General features: G+C 44.5%; 2 protein-coding genes across 8 annotated transcripts in view; one reads left to right on the top strand and one right to left on the bottom strand.

Annotated features, from left to right (window-relative positions):
- LOC129847712 (scm-like with four MBT domains protein 1) overlaps positions 1–7609 on the top strand; it is a 34029-nt gene extending 26420 nt beyond the window's left edge. For all 7 annotated transcript variants that reach the window (XM_055915467.1, XM_055915465.1, XM_055915463.1 and 4 more), the window contains 11 exons: positions 315–441; positions 655–768; positions 880–922; positions 1054–1115; positions 1194–1333; positions 2792–2901; positions 3326–3501; positions 3669–3841; positions 5294–5518; positions 5676–5804; positions 5915–7609. In XM_055915467.1, coding sequence (XP_055771442.1) covers positions 315–441; positions 655–768; positions 880–922; positions 1054–1115; positions 1194–1333; positions 2792–2901; positions 3326–3501; positions 3669–3841; positions 5294–5518; positions 5676–5804; positions 5915–6055 — 1440 coding nt within the window. In that variant the 3' untranslated portion in view covers positions 6056–7609. The remainder of the gene's footprint in view (positions 1–314; positions 442–654; positions 769–879; positions 923–1053; positions 1116–1193; positions 1334–2791; positions 2902–3325; positions 3502–3668; positions 3842–5293; positions 5519–5675; positions 5805–5914) is intronic.
- Positions 7610–13726: 6117 nt separating this feature from the next.
- Positions 13727–22303, bottom strand: LOC129847691 (ruvB-like 1). Its single transcript, XM_055915447.1, has 11 exons — positions 21820–22303; positions 21557–21643; positions 21133–21265; positions 20012–20163; positions 19695–19784; positions 15832–15981; positions 15492–15555; positions 15098–15296; positions 14864–14966; positions 14661–14752; positions 13727–14559 (listed from the first exon to the last, which is right to left on the bottom strand). Exons 1-11 carry the CDS (start codon positions 21958–21960, stop codon positions 14400–14402), a joined length of 1371 nt encoding a protein of 456 aa, XP_055771422.1. The 5' UTR covers positions 21961–22303; the 3' UTR covers positions 13727–14399.
- Between the last annotated feature and the right edge of the window lie 121 nt (positions 22304–22424).

Here is a 22424-nt window from a genome sequence, read left to right as displayed (position 1 = left end):
GCCACACACACTACTGAGCCTCATTTTGACTTGTTTTAAGGACATTACATCAAAGTTGGATCAGCCTGTAGTGTGGTTTTCCACTTTAATTTTGAGTGTGACTCCAAATCCAGACCTCCATGGGTTGATAAATTTGATTTCCATTGATAATTTGTGTGTGATTTTGTTGTCAGCACATTCAACTATGTAAAGAAAAAAGTATTTAATAAGAATATTTCATTCATTCAGATCTAGGATGTTATTTTAGTGTTCCCTTTATTTTTTTGAGCAGTGTATATTATACCACTGACTGATGACAGGTGTTTTTCCTCCAGGAGCAGGGTGATCATGACTTTGTTGAGTTCATGAGGCTGGAGGCGGTGAATCCCATCGCTCCTAAATACATCCACATGGCAACTGTGACCAGGGTCAGAGGTCAGCACATCTGGCTGGGTCTAGAAGGTGAGAACAGCACAGCTGTAGGAGGGAGAGGAAGTGCTGGGTCGGAGAGATGTAAGGGTTTTGGGGGAAGGATGTTGATCTTGTGACTCACTATGACCATGTCAGTTTTGGGTGGTAATTTCAGCTACCTGAATTCTCAGTGTTCTATTTACATAGTGTTTACGTGTTCATCCACTCATAACCTCCTCCCTCTGCTCTGTGTGTTTCCTCCAGGGTTGAAGCAGACTCTGCCTGACATCATCACGCATGTGGACTCTCTGGACATCTTTCCAGTCAGTTGGTGTGAGAGTAACGGCTACCCCCTCCAACACCCCTCCAAAGCTACAGGTCAGGCTCCAAACAAGACCCTCCTGTCCATTTTGGGGATTGGTCTATGTCAGTGTTTTATCTGACGGTTACTGTCAAATGTAGTTTGACTTTTGACCTCTTCTGTTGCAGCTCCGAGGAAGAGCTGTGTGGCCGTGGTGCAACCAGAGAAGCAGTGAGTTTTTGCAGACTGCATATTACAGAGAGAGAGTGGGAATCGAAATTAAAAAGCTGAACTTATTCCTCTACTCTTACCCAAGTTTTTATTTCTAACTGTATGTGTATTTGGGTTTGATCCGATGGCAGATCTCAACTTAAAGCCACGCCCCATGCAGCGAGGCAGCAGGATCTGAGCCAATCAGAGAGCGGTGAGTGTAATACCTTGTGAAAAATAATTTGTGCAAAAATAATGCGTATGAGAATCTCACGTCTGTGTCTGTCAGCAGCTCAGGGGAATGGAAAGTACAGCTGCCCAAAGATCTTCTTCAACCACCTTTGTTTCTCTGGCCCCTACCTGAACAAGGGCCGCATCGCAGAGCTGCCCCAGAGCATAGGCCCCGGCAACTGTGTCCTGGTGCTGAAAGAGGTGAGAGAGACAGCAGCACACATCTACAAGCTCCTCTCAATCTAAAAATATCAGGGCAACATCCAATCTCCCCTTCCTCTCCAAGGTTTTAGAAAAAGTTGCTGCTGTACAGCTTCAGGACCATCTCAGTCTGAACAACCTACAGTATTTGAGAAGTTGCAGTCAGGTTTCTGGCCGGCCCACAGCACTGAAATGGCCCTACTCAGGGTCACCAACGACCTGCTAGTGCAGGCTCCCCCTGTCCCCTGATCCCCCTGGACTTGAGTGCAAGGTTTGACACTGTCGCCCACCCCATCCTACTGGAACGCTTCCTGAACGCCGCCGGACTGTCTGGACCAGCTCTGAGCTGGTTCCACTCCTACCTCTCACAGGACTGAGTATGTGTTGCTAGGTGGGCCCAGGTCCCGGACCCACCAAGTCACCTGCAGTGTACCACAAGGATCTGTTCTTGGACGCATCCTGTTCGTCCTGTACATGCTCCCCTTCGGTTGTGTCATTACCCGGGATGGAATCTCATTCCACTGTTATGCTGATGAACACATGCCTTGAGTAGATGGATGAAGGAAAACGTCCTTCAACTGAACAGCAGCAAAACCGAGGCCCGACATGTTGGCACCCTCCTCCAGGTCCAGCACTCACCAATAACACACCTCAACATTGCAGGACAGCACATCCCTCTCTCTCCCTCAGTTTCCAATCTGGGTGTAAAGCTTGATTCCTCCCTACTCCGTCACACCCTCACTCAGTCTGATGCAGAGAAGCTCATCCATGCCTTTATCTCCTCAGGGCTGGACTACCGCAAAGCACTCTTCATCAGGATCCCTGGCAGGAGTCTTCAGAAGCTCCAATACATCCAGAACAGTGCTGCCAGGATACTGGTCAGTGTGTGGAAACACCATCACATCATGGCATCTTTGTACTCGCTCCCCGTCTCATTCCGGATTGACTCTCCGGTGTATTCATGGCAATGCCCCTCCTTACCTCAGAGAACTGCTCTCCCACCAAAACTCCACTCGAACCCTCAGGTCAAGCCATAGCCTGCTCCTACACGCCCCCAGGATTAATCTCCGCTCCTTGGGGGATTAGGCTTTCATCTCGACCTCCCACAGCCTCTATAATGCCCTCCCAGACCACCTGTAGGGAATACACTTTAAAAGGGGCCTAAAGAACTTTCTCTTTAGGAAGGATTTCAGTTGATAGCTGTGCTTCTTGGTGTTCGTGTCTCTTGTAGCGTCAGCTGCGTTTGGTTCATTTTTTTAATTTTATGTACTTTTAGATTATTCTGTATAATGAAAAGCGCTTTACAAATGTAGTTATTATTAACACACGCACTACTGTAGATGACTTCTCACTGATATCACCATACAGATACATAATCCATTCTAGTGTCCTGTTTAATTATGTGCTGTATCCTACAGTGTGTACTTCTAACCCCCCGTATCCTGCCCTGTGGTCCAGGTGTTGACGCTCCTGATCAGCTCGGCCTACAAGCCCAGCCGGGTGCTGAGGGAGCTGCAGCAGGACCGAGAGCTGAGGCGGCACGGCCAGGGAGAGACTCTCAAGGCCAAGTCAGTCTACCCAACCAATAGACAGACCACAGTATACACCATGACAACACTAACATGATGGTGATACCATGACGGTTTAGATTGTACAGTATTGGGATAAAATGAGAAACGGTACACGCACTAATCCGTACAGAGTTTTCTGTACGAGATAGATTTGCTCTGTTCTGGGTCACTATGTATTCACCATAACCACTGTATATCGATTTGAATTTTATTGGTCACATTTAGCAGATGTTATTGCGGGTGTAGCGAAATGCTTGTATATGGTAGTAGTCGCGTGACACTGAGTATATACGTTCTCCCTGCTCCATGAACATCATACTGGATGAAGGACCTGGGAGAGATGCTCTCTGCCACATTGGTCTCTGACAGACCGTATTAATGGGTCTACCTATCCTGCTCTGGACGGTGTTGTGGTGTGTAGGTACAAAGGGAAGAGTTACCGGGCCACTGTAGGGATTTCCCGTACGGCTGACCAGGTGGCTGAGTTCTGCAGGAAGACATGTGTAAGGCTGGAATGCTGCCCCAACCTGATCACACCTCACATGGTGCGGGAACACTGCTCAGAGAACTGTTCCCTGCTCACCAAGACTAAATACAGTACGTGCTACCTTACACACACACACACACACACGTATGCATGTATAGACAGACACACAGATTGTATTTACAATATACTTATCAATATTTAGCTATACAATCATGAATAACACCTGTTATTATTTTTCTAAGATGGTTTCCTTGGTGTCTGTCTATGTACTCTATAGCTCATTACTACAGTAAGAAGAAGACCAAGCGCATTGGCCGTCCCCCTGGCGGTCACACTAACCTGGATATCAGCACCAAAGAGGGGAGCAGGAGGAAGAAGAGGAAGCCCCTGTCTGTCTGCAAAAAACACCTGTTTACCTCTGTGGACAGCACCCCTGCTTGCTCCCCACTGGTACTGCATATACTGACATTCAACACATTAACAAGTAATAAGTAACTGTTCAGTGAAAATCTCACTTTTAAAAGATTATATTCTGTTGACCAGTGGCATTGATGCTGTTTAATGTTTTTTTAGCCTTATTTCTATTACAGCATATTGGCTGACTGTCATTCATATTCCATTCACCCAGTTCAGCGATCGGTTTAGGCTACTACATGATACTCTAATTTTCCCTATACCCATCATGAGGTTGCTACAACCTAGCCTATGAATGAAAGTTTACAGCGTAGGTGCACACAGGTCGAGAGACAAATTTGAGGTGACATTCAATACCGCCTTGCACACTTGCCTGCATCTAGCTGATATAGGGTGTAATCGTTAGTCCAACAGTTGCAAAAAATAGTTTCTATTGGACAAATCCAGGTTTGTTTATCCCTGTTTCGTTCTGTGTGCTTCTGTTTGAGAAACGTTTTATAACAGAATTGGCGGAATAAATACATCCCTGATCACACGTGAACACAGTTCACTTTCATAGCAGCCACGTTGTATTCCTTCTCACTTCTATGCGCTCTCCTCCTCTCACATTGTCCCTTTGCTTGTGGACTTCAATGCACAGCACATCAGCTGTATGTGACCAGGCGAGAACCTTTCCAAGCCAAACCATATAAGAACCGCTACACACAGTGACATTGTTGTCACCATATTAGCTAAAGTAACGTCATAATCAACATGGCTAATAACGCATTAGTAAACCCACTACAATCATGCAGTAATGTTATTGTACAGTCAGTAAGCAGTTTAGCAGTTACACCAGCGGGCCCTGGTGGCAATAAATTAGTAAAACCAAAAGCTTACCTTGACTTGGAAGAGTTCTGTTGTATTGGATAGTCATAGCATCCCTATGTTTGAGCCTGGTGTCTAAACTACATAGCTGCATTTGCTAAGTAAGTGAAACTTAAATTGATTTTTTTTCTCAATATCTCTCTCGCTGTCTCTTGCTTCTCTTTCATTTTTGAAGAAATTCATTTGTTAAACTCTTTCTCTTTGAGTCAACTACTCACCACATTTTATGCAGTGCTAGATAGCTGTAGCTTGTGCTTTCAGTACTACATTCATTCTCTGATCCTTTGATTGGGTGAATAACATGTCAGTTCATGCTGTAAGAGTTCTGATAGGTTGGAGGACGTCCTCCGGAAGTTGTCATAATTACTGTGTAAGTCTATGGAAGGGGGTGAGAACCATGAGCCTCCTAGGTTTTGTAGCTGTCCTAGCTGTACAATTTTGGAAGAGAAGCTAGAATTTTAGTTTCCTCCAACCACTGGTCCAAGGTCAGAGATTTTTGAATAGTTAAGGTTAGGATTTGGGGTAGAACGCAGTGCAATTTGATTCTACATCTGATCTTATGGGCAACTTTTATATGGAAAGTAATCAAACTTGTAACTGTACTCTTTCTTTGCACCCCAGGGTAGTGGAGAGGAGGAGGAGGACCTGGATGAGGACTACTCTCTGAGTGAGTCGGGCTCAGAGCAGCAGGGTGACTCTGAGGTGTTAGAGAGGAAGTCCCAGCCCGCCTTTCCCCGTCCCACCCCTATAGAACCTCGCCCTCGGGAAGGACCCCGCCGCCAGCGCAGGAAAACCCCCCAATTAACCTCCTACTCAGATGATGAGAACCAGCCCCCCTCACCTACGGTAGTGGCTGTTGCATAATTACACACACACACACACACACACACACACACACACACACACACACACACACACACACACACACACACACACACACACACACACACACTGATCCTAGAACTATATATGTGGAACTCCATGTTTTTGTGTTCTGTCTCAGAGTGGGCGGGTGGAGGTGCAGGAGAAGCTGCATCTGGACAGCAGTCCTCTGGGCTGGAGCATCACTGACGTGACTCACTTCATCAGAACCACTGACTGTTCCCCGCTGGCACGCATATTCAGGGACCAAGTAGGAGTGACACACACACACACACACTTCGGTGTGGAGAAGGCCATACACATGTGTACACACATACACAAGCACAGTGCACTGAGCCATGTTGTTGTGTGTGTTGACAGGAGATAGATGGCCAGGCCCTGCTGTTGCTGAGCCTGCCCACAGTACAGGAGTGTATGGGGCTGAAGCTGGGCCCTGCCATCAAACTGTGTCACCTTATAGAGAGGGTCAAACTGGCCTTTTACCAGCACTTTGCCAGCTGATGAGTGTGTGTGTCTATGCGCATGCATTATGTACACTGTTGTTTTCAATGATGTGTATAAACCCTGGATGACTGATAGGGGGCGTTTTATTGAAGCCACCCCACAGCGATCTCTGTACATCTCCATTGTAAAAAAGATGTTGAAAGCTATAGAATCGTAGAATGTGGCCAATACATAGCATCAGCAATCCAGGGCTTATATACATCATTGGTTGTTATGTATATTATATGCTGCTCCAGGATGGACACCGTTTATAGCCTAAACTGTTCACCCCTGGAATATGTGACTGAATTCTGTATCTTTCAGGGATTTCATGTTTGTTTACCATTTGTTTGTACACTGTGGAGGGGAATTGAAAAGCACAAGATAATTGTACAAAGTCATGATGGAATTATTTTCCATCCATTCATCACTTAAGACTTTGGTTGAAATGAAAACCCAACGTAAAGTATATAAACAAAATAGATCTGGATACCAGTTTAGGTACTAGTTTACCTCTTATTAATGCAAAGCCCCCTCATTGTGAAACACTAGACATGTTGAATCTGTATAACCGCACCTTATGTGGGGAGACATATTTGCACTACCATCACCAGGTTTTTACATCGGTCTACAAGGTTAGGGTAATCGATTTCACTGACTTCACAGACTTTTGGGGATGGTTTCCCACACAGATTAAGCCTGGTCCTAGACTAAAAAGCATCTTCAGTGGAGATTCTCCATTGAAAATGGTTCTTAGTCCAGGAATAGTCTTAATCTCTGTCTGTGAAATGCAATGAATCTTAAATGCATCCTATTAGATTCTCAACGGGTTAGGCTGTTCTTGATCTTTTTGTCTTTATGATGACTATGATCACTTTAGTTGTGTGTACTATATATAGTAAGTCAGTCACTAGTTGTGTGTACTATAGTAAGTCAGTCACTAGTTATGGGTGTTCATTGGGTGGTCGACAGGGTTATAAGATGGTCCTGACAATTATGGACGTTTCCGATCAAAAAGTATTTTATTATTGAGGACCTGTTTGGCCTCATTTTACCTCTTGTATTTTGCAGCTTGATCAAAGTATAAACTGAACCATTTTTTAAGTATTTGTAAAGATTGAATGTCAACTATGGTAAAAGCGTTTTGCTGATTGCTTTGAGTAAAACATTTATTGATTTATATAAAAAAGAATTACAGTAAGTGACTTAAAAGAATTATGTAGGATAATACTCATGCTATCTCTAAAGAATGAACTGTACTCAAGGCAGAACTGTGCCATGTTTGAGACATTCCCTGTTATTTATGCTCATTATCACCTTCCACATCAGCTTGTCGTTTCATTCAGGGCTTTCATTGAAAGTCTTCATGTTTCTATTCCCGTTCACTTGATCGATTACTTGATTTTACATTCCTGTTGCTCACGTTGAAAATAAGTTCTGGTAGATGAGTCAACTAAAGGGGTTTCTCATGAAACAATCTAAAATGTAAATGGTTTGTGGATGTTTTCAATGTGAATATGTTAACAGAATGATTTTTATTGCTTTTAAAAGTAATAAACTGCAATTCTATCATATCTTCTTACCAGTGTTATTTTTTGTTTATCCCAGGAAGCTATCTTCACTGAATGATCTCATTCATATTTAGTGAAATTAGGGTCCACCTTCGAAAACCATTGACTAGCAGCACTGAATGATAACATGAAGATTGTATTGGCTCTCAGATGTAAGGTGGAAAATGTCTACTGTCGCTCCAGCTGTTCAGTGTTAAAGGTCCTACCTACCAGGTTCTATATTGGACTTCTCTCAGCCCCCCTCATCCAAAATCCAGAGGAACAGAATAACAGAACAGGAAAGAGGGGGGGGGGGGGGGTACGACACATCTCCGTTGCCATGTAAGTTACTTGTTTGCCCATGGAATGACTGTCGTGTGTTGAGCGTAACCGTTAGATTGGTCCCTTCAGTTGTTACTGTTGAGGACAGAAAGATGCGTCTTGAACTCGTTTCATTTTTGGCCTATTGTCAAGTAGAGGACGAGGAGGGTCATGAGAGAATGTGGTCATAGTGGAGGAGTTGAGTTTTAGACTTTGATTTGTGACATTTTATTAGTCTGTGAGGAGTCGCTTTAAAAGAATGCAAGACCATTCCAACTGTAGACGAGATCACGTCATTCACTCCCCAATGATCTGGGGATGATGCTTCACTGTGGGGATGGTGTTCTCGGGTGTTGGGTTTGGGCCAGACAGTGTTTTCGGACTACCTTCTTCCATATGTTTGGGGAGTCTCCCACATGCCTTTTGGCGAACACCAAATGTGTTTGCTTATTTACTCCAATCTCCGCTGTGGAGGTTCGCAGCTCCTTCAGTGGTATCTTTGGTCTCTTTGTTGCCTCTGATTAATGCCCTTCTTGCCTGGTCCGTGAGTGTTGGTGGGTGGCCCTCTCTTGGCAGGTTTGTTGTGGTGTCATATTCTTTCCATTTTTTAATAATGGATTTAATAGTGCTCCGTGGGCTGTTCAAAGTTTTGGATATTTTTTTATAACTCGACCCTGATCTGTACTTCCCCAACTTTGTCCCTGACCTGTTTGGAGAGCTCCTTGGTCTTCATGGTGCTGCTTGCTTAGTGGTGTTGCAGACTCTGGGGCCTTTCAGAACAGCTGTGTGTGTATATATACTGAGATTGCACACAGGTGGACATTAACTATGTGACTTTTGAAGGTAATTGGCTACATCATATCTTATTTAGGGGCTTCATAGCAAAGGGGGTGAATACATATGCACGCACCACTTTTCCATTTTTCAATTATTATTATTTTCACTTCACCAATTTGGAATATGTCCATTACATGAAATTCAAACAAATCTTAAATTACAGGTTGTAATGCAACAAAAAAGGAAAAACACAAAGGGGATGAATACTTTTCAAATCAAATTTATTTATAAAGCCCTTCTTACATCAGCTGATATCTCAAAGTGCTGTACAGAAACCCAGCCTAAAACCCCAAACAGCAAGCAATGCAGGTGTAGAAGCACGGTGGTTAGGAAAAACTCCCTAGAAAGGCCAGAACCTAGGAAGAAACCTAGAGAGGAACCAGGCTATGAGGGGTGGCCAGTCCTCTTCTGGCTGTGCCGGGTGGAGATTATAACAGAACATGGCCAAGATGTTCAAATGTTCATAGATGATCAGCAGGGTCAAATAATAATAATCACAGTGGTTGTCGAGGTCAGCACCTCAGGATTAAATGTCAGTTGGTTTTTCATAGCCGATCATTCAGAGTATCTCTACCACTCCTGCTGTCTCTAGAGAGTTGAAAACAGCAGGTCTGGGACAGGTAGCACGTCCGGTGAACAGGTTAGGGTTCCATAGCCGCAGGCAGAACAGTTGAAACTGGAGCAGCAGCACGGCCAGGTGGACTGGGGACAGCAAGGAGTCATCAGGCCAGGTAGTCCTGAGGCATGGTCCTAGGGCTCAGGTCCTCCGAGAGAAGAGAAAAAAGAGAGAGAGCATACTTAAATTCACACAGGACACCGGATAAGACAGGAGAAATACTCCCGATATAACAGACTGACCCTAGCCCCCCGACACAAACTACTGCAGCATAAATACTGGAAGCTGAGACAGGAAGGGTCAGGAGACACTGTGGCCCTGTCTGACGATACCCCCGGACAGGGCCTAACAGGCAGGATATAACCCCACCCACTTTGTCAAAGCACAGCCCCCACACCACTAGAGGGATATCTTCAAACACCAACTTACCATCCTGAGACAAGGCCGAGTATAGCCCACGAAGATCTCCCCCATGGCACAACCCAAGGGGGGATGCCAACCCAGACAGGAAGATCACATCAGTGACTCAACCCACTCAAGTGACGCTCCCCTCCTAGGGACGGCATGGAAGAGCACCAGTAAGCCAGTGACTCAGCCCCTGTAATAGAGTTAGAGGCAGAGAATCCCAGTGCATTCGGGAAAGTATTCAGACCCCTTGACTTTTTCCACATTTTGTTACGTTACAGCAATGTTCTAAAATGTTTTCAATTGTTTTTTTTCTCCATTTAATATTTTTTTTATTTCAAATGTATTAAAAATAAACTGATATCACATTTACGTAAGTATTCAGACATTTACTCAAAGCACCTTTGGCAGCGATTACAGCCTCGAGTCTTCTTGGATATGATGCTACAAGCTTGGAACACCTGTATTTGGGGAGTTTCTCCCATTCGTCTCTGCAGATCCTCTCAAGCTCTGTCAGGTTGGATGGGGAGCAGCGGGGCACAGCTATTTTCAGGTCTCTCCAGAGATGTTCGATCGGGTTAAAGTCCGGGCTTTCAGAGACTTGTCTTGCTGCCACCACCATGCTTCACCGTAGGGATGGTGTCAGGTTTCCTCCAGACATGACGCTTGGCATTCAGGCCAAAGAGTTCAATTTTGGTGTCATCAGACCAGAAAATCTTGTTTCTCATGGTCTTTAGGTGCCCAAACTCCAAGCGGGCTGTCATGTGGCTTTCACTGAGGAGTGGCTTCCGTCTGGACACTCTACCATAAAGGCCTGATTGCTGGAGTGCTGCAGATATGATTGTCCTTCTGGAAGATTCTTTCATCTCCAGAGTGGAGAGGAACTCTGGAGCTCACCACCCTGACCAAGGCCCTTCTGCCCCGATTGCTCAGTTTGGCCTGGCGGCCAGCTCTAGGAAGAGTCTTGGTGGTTCCAAACTTCTTCCATTTAAGAATGATGGAGGCCACTGAGTTTTTGTGGTCCTTCTATGCTGCAGACATTTTTAGTACCCTTCGCCAGATCTGTACCTCCACACAATCCTGTCTCGGGAGTTCTACAGACCATTCCTTCGACCTCATGGCTTGATTTTTGCTCTGACATGCACTGTCGCTTGTTTGATCTTTTTATATAGACAGGTGTGTACCTTTACATTCAATTGAATTTACCACAGGAGGGCTCGAAGTTGTAGCAACATCTCAACGATGATCAATGGAAACAGGTGCATCCATTGATCAGCCTTGATGTTTCTCAATTTCAAGTCCAATAGTAAAGGGTCTGAATACTTATGTAAATAAGGTATGTTTTTTATTTGTAATAAATTTGCTAAAATGTCTAAATCTGTTTTTGCTTTGTCATTATGGTGTGTTGGGTGTAGATGGATTCAATTCAATTTTAGAATAAGACTAACTTAACAAAATGTAGAAAGTCAACGGGTCTGAATACTTTCCAAATGCCCCGTATGGAGAAGTGTTATAAAACAAGAAGTTAGTGAGTAGAGTTCCTTACCATGACTACGTTTCCACTCCATATACAGCACAGTTGAGGATGGTCAAAGACAAGAGGGAGACAGACTTTACTGTCAAACACTGTGCCCCCCTCCCCTCTCCCTGCTGCATGAACTATAGACGTTTATACAGTACATATCCACAGTCTAACATACTGTAGATCCATCACCCACTCACACTGAAGTCAAGTAGCTCCAGTCAAATAATTATGTTGTACTGACAGAGCGTGCTTGTAAAGTTGCCCCGTCTGTGATCAATGGAGCACATTCAGGGCGAGAGAACGCCTTCCACCATCTCCAGGGTTGACTAATCAGGAAGTAGCAGAGGCAGCAAAGCCACTTCTTATACTCCAGCCTGGCCTACATCGAAAACCACACTGGTGTGACTGAATGTGCCTTGTTTTGGTCAAGTATTTCTTAACTTTTTTATAAAAAATTCTATAAGGAGTCTGAATGTCAAGAAATTAGTTGGGCATTAACTGGGTGTCAAGTTGAGTATGCAGTATTGGTTCTTTATGATTATACACTGAACAAAAATATAAATGCAACATGCAACAATTTCAAAGATTTTATTGAGTTACAGTTCATATCAGGAAATCAGTCAATTTAAATAATGTCATTAGGCTATGGATCTATGGATTGTATAACTGGGAATACATATATGCATCTGTTGGTCACAGATACTTTTTTAAAAAAAGGTAGGGGGATGGATCAGAAAACCTGTCAGTAGCTGGGATGACCCCCATTTGCTTCATACAGTGCGACACATCTCCTTCGCATTGAGTTGATCAGGCTGTTGATTGTGGCCTATGGAATGTTGTCCTACTCCTACTCAATGGCTGTGCGAAGCTGCTGGATATTGGCGGGAACTGGAACACGCTGTTGATCCAGAGCATCCCAAACATGATCAGTGGGTGATATGTCTGGTGAGTATGCAGGCCATAGAAGAATTGGGACATTTTCAGCTTCCAGGAATTGTGTACAAATCTTTGCGACATGGGGCCATTATCATGCTGAAACTTGAGGTGATGGCGGCAGATGAATCACTTGACAATGGGTATCAGGATCTCATCACGGTATCTCTGTGCATTCAAATTGCTATTGATAAAATGCAATTGTGTTCGTTGTTCATTCCTTATGCCTGCCCATACCATAACCCTACCGCCACCATGGGGCACTCTGTTCACAACGTTGACATGCCATACACGCTACGCTGTCTGCCATCGAAACCAGAATTCATCTCTGAAGAACACACTTCTCCAGCATGCTAGTGGCCATCTAAGGTGAGCATTTGCCCACTGAAGTCAGTTACGATGCTGAACTGCAGTCAGGTCAAGACCCTGGTCAGGATGACGAGCACACAGATGAGCTTCCCTGAGACGGTGTCTGACTGTTGTGCAAACACACCGTTTCATCAGCTGTCCGGGTGGCTGGTCTCGGACGATCCCGCAGGTGAAGAAGCCAGATGTGGAGAAACTGGGCTGGTGTGGTTACACATGGTCTGCGATTTTGAAACCGGTTGGACGTACTGACAAATTCTCTAAAACATCATTGGTAGAGAAATAACATTACATTGTCTGGCAACAGCTCTGGTAGACATTGTTGCAGTCAGCATGCCAATTGCACACTCCCTCAAAATTTGAGGCATCTATGGCATTACGTTGTGTGACACAACTGCTCATTTAGTGGTCTATTATTGTCCTGGCACAAGGTGCACCTGTGTAATGAATAAAGTTGTGGACTCCAGTCACATGAATTGAGTCTGACTCAAGTCACAAATTTGATGACTTGACTTGGAGCCTCAAAACTCAACTTTGACTTGAGACTAATGACTTATTTATATGTACATATTCGTATTCATTCCTTTACACTTGTGTGTATAAGGTAGTTGTGAAATTATTAGATTACTTGTTAGATTTTACTGCACGGTCAGGAAGTAGAAGCACAAGCATTTCACTACACTGGCATTAATATCTGCTAACCATGTGTATGTGAGCAATAAAATTTGATTTGATTATCTGTCCAGGTTTTGTAACGGTTTGTCATTCATTTTTTGGCACAGAGTCTCGGTGGATTACTCTACACGCAGCCAGAGACAGTAGTCGCAGCGTTACTCTTGCCAAAAACCTGTAACTAATTTGGCTATTGAAACGCACATTAGGCACTCTGATTGGACCAACAAACTGTCAATCAACACATAATTTACTTATAAAACTTCCATTTGGAATTTGTTGTTCAAATTAATTATTACTGTGGAGAAAACGTGCGGCTCTTCACATGCGCTCTCCAAACTCCCGCCAGTGGAGGGTGTTTTTTTCAATTTCAAAAAAAAATGTTTGCTGTTGCTTTCACACATTTAAATGCATAGACCCTATGTGGTAAATCTATATTCCATATAATATGACAATTTCTAGCATTTCATCAACGTACCGTTTATTCAAACAAGTAGACATTTCTGTTCCATGTTGGAACTCTGACATAACCCGGGACATATGAACAAAGGAAACCATGCATGAATGAAATAAACATAACTTCTACCTCATGAGTCTTACGAACATCACGCCGATTTAGAGCAGGGTAACAAATGGTTTGCTAAATGGAAATGTATCTGTAGGTTTATCAAACATGAAACAGAAATGTCTATGTAGGACTATCCAACGTTCCGTCTGTCAATCCCAGCCCTTACACTATCAGTATCACTAGCTACTACAGTATAGTTAATCTAGCAGTGTCTATTCTATGTATCTGAGAATAAGTCTGCGAGCAACAATGACAAACAAATCTAATTTTCCATGTTTTCCCTTATTGAAAAAAAATAATATTAACAAGCAAAGAATCCTAAAAAATGTTTTTATCAGAACAGTACAACCCACTACAGTCTGAGGCACAGATGGGGCAGCTTGGGGGGGGTGTTGAACAAGAGAAAGGATGTAATACAGGACAAAAGAAAGAAGAGGGATGAACTTTACATGGAGAACTGGGAGATGAAAAAACTGCCAGGGCAAACATGATGCTTAGCCCTGTGGTAGAAACAGCAGCTGGAGGGATGTAGAGAAGGGTGGATGAACTGGAGAAGGGGTGTTAGTTCTTTATTTCATGTACTTGTGCTGCTGGTCCTGGAGAATCTTAGCGGAGGACTTGGCATCGTAGAAGAGTTCGTTGATCTCCTCCACCTGCTCCCTCTCTACTCCCTCCTTCCCCTGGACTCTGCCTAACAGACTGGCTGGGGTCAGCAGCTGCGCCGCATACCTGACAGAGGAGGGGTAGGTGAGTCAATATACACACACACACACGCGAGACAAGTGGAGTGTGTGCACACATGCGCAGAGTAACAGATTGGTGAGTGTTACCTGAGGGTGGTCTTGGTTCCAATCTCTCCCAGGTGACTGAGGGCCTCCTCGCTGATGTTGATCCCCTCAGTCTGAGCACGGATTTTAATGATCTACAGAGACCACACACGCTGTCAGCATCACACCAGTGACCACACATGCTATGTTTATATGTAAAGTCTCTTAAACACACACTTCATATATAGGAATGCCATCACACACACCTGCTTCATCTCCTGTGGTGTGTAGAGCATGGTGCGGATGATCATGACCCTGTCCAGCAGGTCCAGAGGAATGCCATGAGGAGAACTGATGTCCTCTGTCCCCCTGAGAAACCAACCACACAGAAGGGTCAGTGAACAGAGCCACGTTGGCTTCCAAAACAAACAGATTGTCACAGTGACTCATATTCAAACGGACAGAGTTGCAATCACGTGCATGCACATTAGCACGCCCACCTGATGAGGCAGTTGCCCCTGTTGGAGGCGAACACTACGATGGGTGCGATGGTGCTCTCCAGGGCTCGGTGCAGGTAGGTGAAACACTCAATGTCCAGCATGTGCACCTCGTCCACAAACAGCACCCCGGGGACCAGCTCAGCCACACCCTGGTCAATGTAACGATTTACCACCTTGTTGATCTCAGCTCGCAGCTTGTCTAATGGACAGCAGGAAGAGCCAATGAAGAGCCAGGAGTCAGGCAAGAGCCAAGCAAAAGGAGAGAGCAGAAAGTTTCTTTTGAGTGATGTTTATTGGGGGGGGAGGTTGGGGTTTTGAAAGTACAAGCTGCTATTACAACAAGGATATGGAACGTGGGTTTTAAAATAGTTAGACTCAGTTGTCCAGGTCTTACCTGTGATCTCGGTCTTCTTGGGCTTCATCAGCTGTCCCATCATAGACAGGATATCTTGACCTCCCTGAGAGGAGAGCAATCACACTTTATTCCTTAAGAGTAAGTCATGGGGGGGGGGGTCATACCAACAATCATTTAGATTTCCATCGGGCGCAGAAATAGACTCTAGGTGGTTAACAACCAAAGATCAAGTGTGTTTTTGTTGCGCATAATTGTTTTCAGAGCAACAGTTATTTTCCCGAAGTGCAGTCTTATTCACTTTAACCAGGCTCTAGGGGAGACTGTGTGTGTGTGTGTGTGTGTTTAACCAGGGTTTAGGAGAGACTGTGTCTGTGTGTACCTGTGGTCTAGCGTTGGCAATGTCCAGGTCGTGTAGCGTGACGTCTTGGATTATCTCTTTCTTCTTGTGGACGTCCCCCTTGGGCAGCGGCACGTACTCCTCAGCCTCCAGGTCAAACTCCGTGGCAAATGTGTCACACCGACCTTGTCTCTGCGCACACGCCACACACAGATGGAATGGTTAAACACAGAACACAAGCATACTGAGCAAAAATATAAACGCAACATGTAAAGTCTTGGTCCCATGCTTCATGAGCTGAAATAAAAGATCCCAGAAATGTTTAATACGCACAAAAAGATTATTGCTCTCAAATTTTGTGCACAAATATTTACAACACTATTAGTGAGCATTTCTCCTTTGCAAAAATAATCCATCCACCTGACGGGGGGCATATCAAGAAGCGGATTAAACAGCATTATCATTACACAGGTGCACCTTGTGCTGGGGACAATAAAAGGTAACTCATGCTGACTGCTGGAATGTCCACCAGAGCTGTTGCCAGATAATTGAATGTTAATTTCTCTACTATAGACCGCCTATGTCTTTTTAGAGAATTTGGCAGTACGCCCAACCGGTCTCAACCACAGATCACGTGTAACCACGCCAGCCCAGGAACTCCACATCTGGCTTCTTCACCTGCGGGATCATCGGAGACCAGCCACCCGGCCAGCTGATGAAACTGTGGGTTTGCACAACCAAAGAATTTCTGCAGAAACTGTCAGAAACCATCTCAGGGAAGCTCATCTGTGTGCTCGTCGTCCTCACCAGGGTCTTGACCTGACTGCAGTTTGGCATTGTGACAGACTTCAGTGGGCAAATACTCACCTTCCATGGCCACTAGCATGCTGGAGAAGTGTGCTCTTCACAGATGAATCCCGGTTTCAACTGTACCGGGCAGATGGCAGACAGTGTGTATGGCGTCGTGTGGGCGAGTGGTTTGCTTATGTCAACGATGTGAACAGAGTGCCCCATGATGGCGGTGGGGGTTATGGGAAAACATAAGTTAGACAATTGCATTTTAACGATAGCAATTTGAATGCAGAGATAACGTGACGAGATCCTGAGGCCCATTGTCATGCTATTAAGCCGCTACTATCACCTCATGTTTCAGTATGATAATGCATGGCCATGTTGCAAGGATCTGTACACAATTCCTGGAAACTGAAAATGTCCCAGTTCTTCAATGGCCAGCATACTCACCAGACATGTCACCCATTGATCATGTTTGAAATGCTCTGGATCGACATGTACAACCGAGTGTTCCAGTTCCCATCAATATCTAGCAACTTTGCACAGCCAATGAAGAGGTGTGGGACAAAATACCACAGGCCACAATCAACAGTCTGATCAAGTCTATGCGAAGGAGATGTGTCGCGCTGCCTGAGGTGGTCACACCTACGGCTGTGGTGGTCAGGACATTTGTCAGCAGGTGATTGTCAAGAAAATAACTGCTTGTCTCAACAGTAATTGACCATTAACAATCACATGTAAATCTCCTGGCTTCCACACACAGCCTACAAGCCACTGATGCAGACCTTTGGAACATCTACATTTTTAAAATTGTCTAAAATCCATGTAATACATCCTACACCATCACAATAAATCCATTATTATTTTAGACAGGTCTAAAGAAACAGGATATGAAGAAAATGTAGTCTATTTCAGAACACTGAGTTGTCCTTATGTTTGGTCCTGATATGGCTATGCCATATAACTGTGGGCTACACTAGTTCATTTAGCAGACAAGATTTGCTTAGAATTCCATGGCATTATTTTGTAGCATGAAGAATACAAATCGAACATAGCTTAATAAAATAGAAAGGATATTTTCTCCAAACGATTTCAAAAAGAAGTGTGCACATGTGGCTATTCTGTGTTGAGCAGTTAACAAAGAACTGGTCCTCCTACATGCATCATTTAGAGTTATGTATTAACGTTAGTTGTACTACAAACGTTGGGCTATATGTTTTGATGTTTAATACATTCTAAGGCTGCATGATGGGACTCTAATGATGATTTGAGAAAAGTCACAAGCTGCACATACTTCAGTCTCTCATTCACAATTTGACAAGCACTTGATAATATTCTCACCAAGCCTCGAATTTCCCAGCGGCCCACCTTGTGTGACCATAATGCCTCCTCATAAATCCATGAAATTTGCGGCCAAAGTGGCCATTGAGTCCTTGGGCTGAATATAATAGGCTAATTATATTTCCCTTCTCCCGGCTGCTGTGCTCCAAAGCACCCTTCGCTCACATGGCTCTCTCAGATGTAGCCAATGCCAGTCACGTGCTCGGATCCTTCTCACAGGCATTTCAGCTAAGTAGGCTACAAGTGAACGAAGACCGACACATCGGGGATGCAAGTGCGCGCGTCCCTCTTCTGGAATTCCCAGGCACATATTGAAGATGTTAGAACTGTCCACATTTAGCCTACTTTTGGTCAGCCATCAAGCTGAGTAGGCCTAACGAACAGCAAAAGCACTAGCCTATGTCAATCTAATATCCCCCATAGTACAAAAGTTGACCTATTCTATTGGTCAACTTGTCCTTCTCTGCCAGGAATATATATTCCAAACATACTCTGGGACAGCAGGGGTGAGTTGCGATAGAGACCAAATTAATACCACCACTTGCATCAAAAAAACGTTTAAAAGCAATGAGGCTGATCGTTTAGGTTAAAATGTTGATAAACTATTAGGCAATTTTCTTCCTTCACATTATAAGCGCAGTAATGCGCACGAGGCAGTGGGCTATTAGCGCGAATGTTCCAAAATGCAAGCAATTAGCGGGAAAACACCGTTCTCGAAATTGACGGCAAATGCGATTATGCATGCAATGCTTTATTTTAAAGGTACATTTGTAATGGTGAAAATGATCTGCCCCAAACTTTAAAATACATTTGCATTGATGGGAGAGTGATTAGAGGGACAATAACAGCAACAGAGCTTGGAAAAGCCTAATTACTGTGACTAAATGGTCACGTGGAATTTGACTGCGTTCATCACTTGACTGCGTTCATCACCAGATACTCACTGGACTTCTGATCCAAGCCCCCTACTTTTTTTTATATAAGGTTTCTGTATTCCCAGTCATGTGAAATCCATAGATTAGGGCCTAATGAATGCATTTCAATTGACTGATTTCCTTATATGACCTGAACTAAGTAAAACATATTTGAAAATGTTGCTTTTATATTTTTGTTCAGTGTACTAACTCAATCCCATCAGAGGAGGTCTGGTGGCTGAAACTAGGCCCATCACTTCATAGGGGAATAAGATGAAGGGAGGAGGCGGAGAGCAGGGGTATGATTGGACTCAATGCCAAGGAGGGCATGTCGAGGAGGGCATGAAAGAGGCAGGGGGATGAAAGACTAAGATTCAGGGAGGGTCCTGCAAGGGCTGTCAACAGCAACAAATGTAAGGACCACCCCTCCCCCCGGCCCAGCTGCAACCTCGGCCCACCTGCACCAATTAAAGAAGCCGTCAACACACGTGTCAACACAGGCCACGAGGCCCGTCAACCAGAACAGAGGGAGAGATGGAGAGATAGGGGGAATAAATCCCGGGGCCGATGAAGAGCTGGAAGAATTCCAGTGTACAGTAGAGAGATGAAACAGAGCCGGATGACTGATGGAGATGAAACAAAGCCGGCATGGAGGACTGGGGCATAAGGGCACAGCGTTTAGTGTAGTTTGTAAGAATATTCTTCGTTTGTGTACTTGTTTGTTCGTTTTTGTAGTATGTCAATTACTTTGACATTGAATTGTTTGAGCCACTGTAAATGTGTAATTTGTGTATGGGAGCCTTTTCAATTTGAGTGTTTGTATAGAAGTGTATTAAATAGGTGGAAGTGTATTGATACCTTGACGGCTCCACTGTTTGATTCAATGTAGATGACGTCTCCCGCCTCCACACGCTCCTTCTGCAGGCTCTCGTAAATACTGGGATCCAGCTACACACAAACACAGACAGTAAGATAAAAATGAGTGTTTTTACAGAGCGCTTCGTGCCCCTTCATGAGTAGAATTAAGTTGTCGCTAGACACTGAGCTAGGGCCAGTTGTGTCCTCCACCCTCCCTAACTATTATAGCTGGGATTTGGAGAGGCTAAGCTGATCCTAGATCTGTGTCTAAGGCCAACTTCTACATGGACTGGTCTAGCCTCCGACAGGTGCCTGACCTTGAGCTGCTTGGTGCCCTTGCCTGTCTTCAGTCCGATGATGACATGGCTGATGGTCTTCCCGTAACCACCCATGGGGTTCTCCGTCTCACAGGGGGTCAGCTCTGTGACCTCCCCCTCATACACCTCCTTGGTTTCCTTGATACGCAGCCCTGGAGGATGGAGAACAGGGTCACACATACTGAATGAAGACTCTGTAAAGCCTTTATTCTCTTGAACCAATAAAACCATCCTTTATTCTACCTAGCAGATCATTTATTAGAGAATGTGAGACTGTGTGAGAGGAGAGTGAGTGTGTGTACAGTGCATGGTCCTGTTTCTGTGTAATGTGATCACACTGTAGCCCTTGTTCCTTCTGCATACAGCCTCTCGGTGTGTGAGTGGTGCACAGGTGACTGGGCTATTGTTGGGGGGGGGGGGGGGGTGAGAGCCACGCTTCTGAGGGAGAGGCTGTTTTTCAGAGCGCACTTATCAGGGGGGTGTTGACATGCTCAGAATGTACCCTGCCCTTTCCCTCCATCGTAACACTCATGTTCTGTCCTAGGGGAGGGGTGAGAGTGTTGACCACCACCTCTCAACCCAAGCTCCATTCCCATCTCTGTGACAGTGAATAATAATAATTTGGCATGGTGCTTATATTTGTCCTGCTACACACACACACGTGTGTAATGGAAATTAGTTTTTTTTACATATTCCAACTCTCCCGAGACACCTGCAGGGAGTGGGCCAGGGCAACCAAGTTAAGTGCTTTGCTCAAGGGCACAGCAATACATTTTTCACCTTGTCGGCTCCAGTATTCGAACCAGTCACCTCTTGGTTACTGGCCCAACGCTCTAACCTCGAGGCTACCTGCCATAATGTTAACACTCAAACAAACTCCTTCCCCCAATGCCCCTTTCAAGCGTTTTCCCCAGTGTCAAAAGCCACACTGATCCCCTACCCTAGTCAGCCTAGTAGGAGGGGCGTGGAGGAGAACGCCTGGCTATTCTGATGGTGGTGTAGCACAACAAAATGAAGGGTGCAGCGTTATCTGGTCTTCAATTATCCCAGGTATGTGTGTGTGTGTGTGTGTGTGTGTGTAATCCATTCCCAGTGGCCCGTGTTTGTGTGTGGCCCCTCACCTATTGCCCTCCTGAAGTTCTCCATCAGCACCTCTGTTTTCTTGATCTCTGAAGAGTAGACCTCACTACCCACCATGGGGCAGAATGGCACCTTGTTGCCCAGTTCCTGTGCCATAGCTAAAGCCATGGCAGTCTGCAAGGGGGAGAGAGATGGTGCAAAGTAGGGTTGGTTAAAGTCTCAAGTCTCGTATTATTTCTATTAATGTGGAGGCCAAAGGTATAAGCATCAGTCCAAAAGTATGTTTTGCAACAAAAAACAAGTTTCTATTGGACAAATTCAGGTAGGTCCCTCGCCATTTTGTTCACTTCCATTTGGTTCTAGTTGGTTCCTAGTGAATACACCCCTGGAGACAAAGTAAGCATATTAGACATTTCACAATTACTTTCGGGTATCATTGAAGTACTGCAGTAACATTTTGTCTACCTTTCCTGTACCGGGAGGTCCAGCCAGTAAAACTGCCCTTCCTGACATCTTCTTTGAGCGGATCAGTTCCACAATAATACCACAAGCCTGTTGACAGAAAAAAACGTAATTAACATAAAATATTGAAAGACATAAAATAAAGAACATTACAAAGGACAATGACCTGCAAAGTCACGTGATATCAGAAATACCGTGGCTAAATAACTAAAAGTAGCCAACTTCAAGAATAACGTTCACGTAACTAGCTAGCTAGGCTAATTTACCTCTCTTGCAGCCTCCTGCCCCACAAGACCTGACGCATTTTGCTTTGCATTCCCGGCCTCGTCTAGCCCGAGTCCTTTCACATGGCTGTGAGAGGCGACGCGCTGCGTTTTCGTGGTGCTTTTCACTTCCTCGATCTTCATGGCTGTGTTATGTTAATAAAAGTCTTATAAGTAACCAATAACATCTAACAATAATGCCCCCTTACTCGTTATTTCTTCAATGTTTGAATCTGTTATAATCGGCACGTTAACTCCAAACACACATAGAACCGGTCTGTTTCCATGTGGGTTACCAAGGAAGTACAACAGTAAAGTATTTTGTTCTGGGGTACACTATTGGACAATTATGCTCTTCTGTTATAAAGCGATTGGATAGAAGCACTGTCACTCTCACTCATAAGAAAACACTACGCCTCTCTTTGGCTTTTATTTCCGCTTGTGTTTACGTCACTTTGACGTTACGGAAAATGGTACAGACTTTGAGATTGGTTCCGTCCGATGTGCATTCCATCGCCTACAATCTTTTATCGAAGTTATAGACGGATATTTCTTCACATCTCACATTTATTTTGTAGCCTATGCTTGCGAGAGTCACTAAAATATTA

The sequence above is a fragment of the Salvelinus fontinalis genome, chromosome 3 (genome assembly GCF_029448725.1).
Source record: "Salvelinus fontinalis isolate EN_2023a chromosome 3, ASM2944872v1, whole genome shotgun sequence".
In the NCBI taxonomy this organism is placed as follows: Eukaryota; Metazoa; Chordata; class Actinopteri; order Salmoniformes; family Salmonidae; genus Salvelinus; species Salvelinus fontinalis.
The sequence above is the reverse complement of the archived record's forward strand: the minus strand, read 5'-3'. Positions and strand labels throughout refer to the sequence as shown.

Bases quoted from the DNA above. Each gene is read 5' to 3' on its own strand.
- LOC129847691 (XM_055915447.1), bottom strand. From the start codon at position 21,960: ATGAAGATCGAGGAAGTGAAAAGCACCACGAAAACGCAGCGCGTCGCC. The intron at 21,644-21,819 runs GTAAATTAGCCT...TTCTGTCAACAG, and splicing joins GGCAGGAGGCTGCAAGAGAG to GCTTGTGGTATTATTGTGGA. The intron at 20,164-21,132 runs GTGAGGGGCCAC...TCCATCCTCCAG, and splicing joins GAACTTCAGGAGGGCAATAG to GGCTGCGTATCAAGGAAACC.